At 32.3% G+C, this 3,916-nt stretch overlaps 1 protein-coding gene across 1 annotated transcript; it reads left to right on the top strand.

The window, feature by feature from the left end:
- The first annotated feature begins 543 nt into the window (after positions 1-543).
- LOC111911898 (EG45-like domain containing protein 2) lies at positions 544-1,974 on the top strand. Its single transcript, XM_023907648.2, has 3 exons — positions 544-1,233; positions 1,376-1,655; positions 1,747-1,974. Exons 1-3 carry the CDS (start codon positions 1,122-1,124, stop codon positions 1,751-1,753), a joined length of 399 nt encoding a protein of 132 aa, XP_023763416.1. The 5' UTR covers positions 544-1,121; the 3' UTR covers positions 1,754-1,974.
- The last annotated feature ends 1,942 nt before the right edge of the window (positions 1,975-3,916 follow it).

Below are 3,916 nucleotides of genomic sequence, written 5' to 3'. Positions count from 1 at the left end.
AAATAAAGCTATTAGTTAAAAAAGAATGGTTCTTAACCATTTGTGGTTCTCGTTTGATCTTTTCTCTCTCTCTCTCACTCTCTCTCTCCCTCTCTCTCTCTCTCTCTATATATATATATATATATATATATATATATATATATATATATATATATATGCATTACAAAAAGAGTAGAGTACATATGGTCAACAGTTGAAAATGTCAAATCTCTTATCCCCTATTCTTAGGCTATTTTGACCCGGTTCATTCCTTATCTTTGTATTTCCCCAAATCTCGCAATTTATGTTCACAAATCTTGGATATATATCGCTGACGTTCCCATTTCTAGGGTTTAATTCATCTTTCAGCATTCAACCACCATTGTCACACCCGTCGCTTGGCGCGGGTAAACGGCGTGTGTGTATATATATATATATATATATATATATATATATATATATATATATATATATATATATATATATATATATATATATATATATATATATATATATATATATATATATATATATATATATATATAATACCTTTGAGGTGACGAATTCAAATATGACTTTCCATTCCTAATTTAAGATTGTGAACAGTTTAGGGCCATAGGTTTTGGTTAGTGGTGATTGTGGGAAGCCCACTAGGTGCGCCTTTGTTGGTCAGCCGACGTATAGTCCAAATTGGTTTGATACATTTGAACCCCAACAATGGAGTTGACAAACATCAACTCAAATCACTATCGTTTTATCTCACTAGTTTTACATATTTGGTGATATGGAAATAAATTAAGATATATAGATTATCATGTATGTTTTAATTTTTTGTGCAATTGTCAATGCTGAGTCGCTGACTTAAAAGAGGAGACTAAAAGTTGTTTTTATGTTTACATTACAAGTCATCTTCACATATACCAATTAGTGGTGGGTAGCTTGATTGACCAAGCCTATAGAAACCAAGTTTAATGCAAAGGTAATATGATCACAGAGTTTATCCACTTCGATCACAAACTTTTCATTCATTTGAATACAAAATTCCGTAAAAAAAAACAATAAAAAAAAAAACGTGACATTATCTTCCGATATAATATATAATCCAACGGGGGTGCATCTTACTGCCATAGTATTTTGGAGAGATGGAAATTGGTATTATTGTGAGCTTATTTTTATTATTATTAGGCTTCAGTAACAATAAGTGCTGTTTGGGTGAAATTGGCACTGCCTCATCCTATGGTCCTCCTTATACACGTAAGTTGCGACTCGATTATCAAAAGTTAAATCTTGTTGTTTTCAAATGTAATTTTTCTATTATGTTTTTAACTGTATATATCGAAGAAATAAATAAAATTTTATTAAGAATGATTGATTTTTTTTTGTATATATAACATAGCTACGAGATGCAATGGCAACCAAGGAGATCAATTTCCACTGGGGAATTTATTTGTATCAGTGAGTGAAGGACTATGGGATAATGGGGCGGCATGTGGTAGGCGTTACAGATTGAAGTGTTTGAGTGGAAATAATAAACCGTGTAAAGGTGGCACAATTGATGTTAAGGTGGTCGATTTTTACTCCAAAAGACCATGTCCTTCAACGATTGTCTTGTCAAATGATGCATTTTCTGCCATTTCCAAAACTCAAAGGGGAAAAATTAACGTTGAATATATTGAGTAAGTAAAAACTCGTTTTTTTTCTTGTTATATTTCTCTTAGATATTTATTTCAATAATTTAACTTTGTTTTAATTAACTTTTTGTCTCAGGATCTAACATGAACCCCTAGTGTTTTTGTTTTGCAAATTGTGGAAGTTTCAATCTTTGATGAGTCGCGGATTGTATCCTTTCCGCGAGCATATAAAAGTTATGAGTATAAAATAAATGTTGTTTATTTTGTGGGTGGAGGGGTCCGATTATTCAGTTAGATAGAACAATAAAGGTTGTAATCACATACATGGATTTTTTGAAGCTTAAATCCACGAAAGCTTGAAGATATATGCCAACACAACTAATCAGAATGTAACGAATATATATATATATATATATATATATATATATATATATATATATATATATATATATATATATATATATATATATATATATATATATATATATATATATATATATATATATATATATAACCTTACAATTTCTAAAAATATATTAAGACGTTCAAATGTTTAAGCTTAAAGTACAACATATCATTAATATAATAATATTACATTACAAATAATACAAATGATAATGCAATATGTATAAATATATAATGCATAATCAGTTAATTCTCAAAACCTTATCCCGTATTAACCTGGCTACTCAACTTTCCCCTTATATATCGCCAAATCCTCCTTTTTAGCTCAAAATGAACGATTCTTTGTTCAAAGACTATTTCAAATTTAAGGAATGGAAAAATCTAAAGAATTCATTTTTCTTCGTTTTTATCTAGCAATTCGGTTTTCCCCACCACCCTGTCATTCTTATTTTGAATTTGAACCCCAAGTATGTTCCTCTTCATTCTTTCTCTCTGACCTAAGTAGTCGCCGGTCACTCACCAAGGTCGGATAGTCACCACCCTTTCTACAAACCCGCACTTGCACCTCCGTCTCTCTAAGAAACCCCATACCATCGTACGACCGTTCTTACTATCGTCACACATCGTGAAGAGGAAACCTACGTAGGCCACGATCTCTCCTCTCTATCTCACTCAATCCACACTCTAGGAATAAGAACTGCAGCACCACCTCTGCTCATCGTTGGTGTGTGTATTGACACATCACAAATATCAGGTAAAGAACTCATGTTATACTTAACAAAATGCAACTAAACCGATAAGATCAATTGAGGAGTTTGTGTGTGTTTCAAAATTGAAGTTTTAGAAGATGTGTCTGACATTGGTTTTGTTTTTATTTTTTGTATCCAGTTGTGAAGGTTTTGAACAAATCAAAGAACATGTAAGATTCTCCTTTGTTTTATTTCTTTGCATTTAGGGTTTTTGGTTTCAATTTCAAATTTGCTTTGATTATTTTGAATGGTAGGTTTCCAGTACTTGGATTTGCTTCAACTTATTTTTATTATTTTTTTTTCTGTGTGTTTTGGGGATTATTGTTTGTAAAATAAGAAAAATGATACTGGTTTGAGTTTCTTGAGCTAAAGCCATAAAGAATTTCTTCATAAAGTTGCTGAAACTTTTTGGGATTTAAGTATAGGTGCTACCCACATCGGTGAAACTTTTTGCCTCCAATGAGCAAGCTATTAGAGTGGGTCTCTTTCAACATATTGATCAATTTGGAAAATTTTGGCTGCTTGATTTTAGTGGTTTGGCTTTCTGTCTGAGCAACTCCAAAGAAGACATCATGAAATCAGGGGATGTTCACACCACATGTCCCGATTTGTAATGCTTTAAGGTGACTTAAATATTGATTAGTGTATCCATAGAGATAAAAGTTACTTAGCTTAAGATTCATGATTTTAATGAAATAGAGATTGTGGTAGGTTGAAAATGGGCATACGATGATGGTATGTGTGATGGGTATGGTATTTGGTGACAATGAGCCCAGGTAGATCTCTTTTCACTTTGATATAAAGTTTTTAGGTTATGTATGTTATATTTGACGTAAAAGATGGGAATTCTCTTCTCTTAAGCTTGTGTGTTTTCCGTGTTTACATAGAAATGGAGAATGTGTGTCTACATGTCATGTTCCAAAATAATTATGGTTGTATCCAAGTGCAATTGGGCGGTAATTGTAAGATAGGGTAATCTGATGTAACATCAGATGATAGTGGATGGTTGTCATATGTTTTTGTGTTATGGATACAAAGTATGGTAAGGTTTATCATCGACGAGTTAGAGGGTCCAAGGCATCTGGAATTTAAGAAGATTCCTCAGCCATATAGGCCCGTAAGGCAACCATGAAGGGGGGGGGGGTGGAGTAC

The sequence above is a fragment of the Lactuca sativa genome, chromosome 1 (genome assembly GCF_002870075.4).
Source record: "Lactuca sativa cultivar Salinas chromosome 1, Lsat_Salinas_v11, whole genome shotgun sequence".
NCBI lineage: Eukaryota > Viridiplantae > Streptophyta > Magnoliopsida > Asterales > Asteraceae > Lactuca > Lactuca sativa.
The sequence above is the reverse complement of the archived record's forward strand: the minus strand, read 5'-3'. Positions and strand labels throughout refer to the sequence as shown.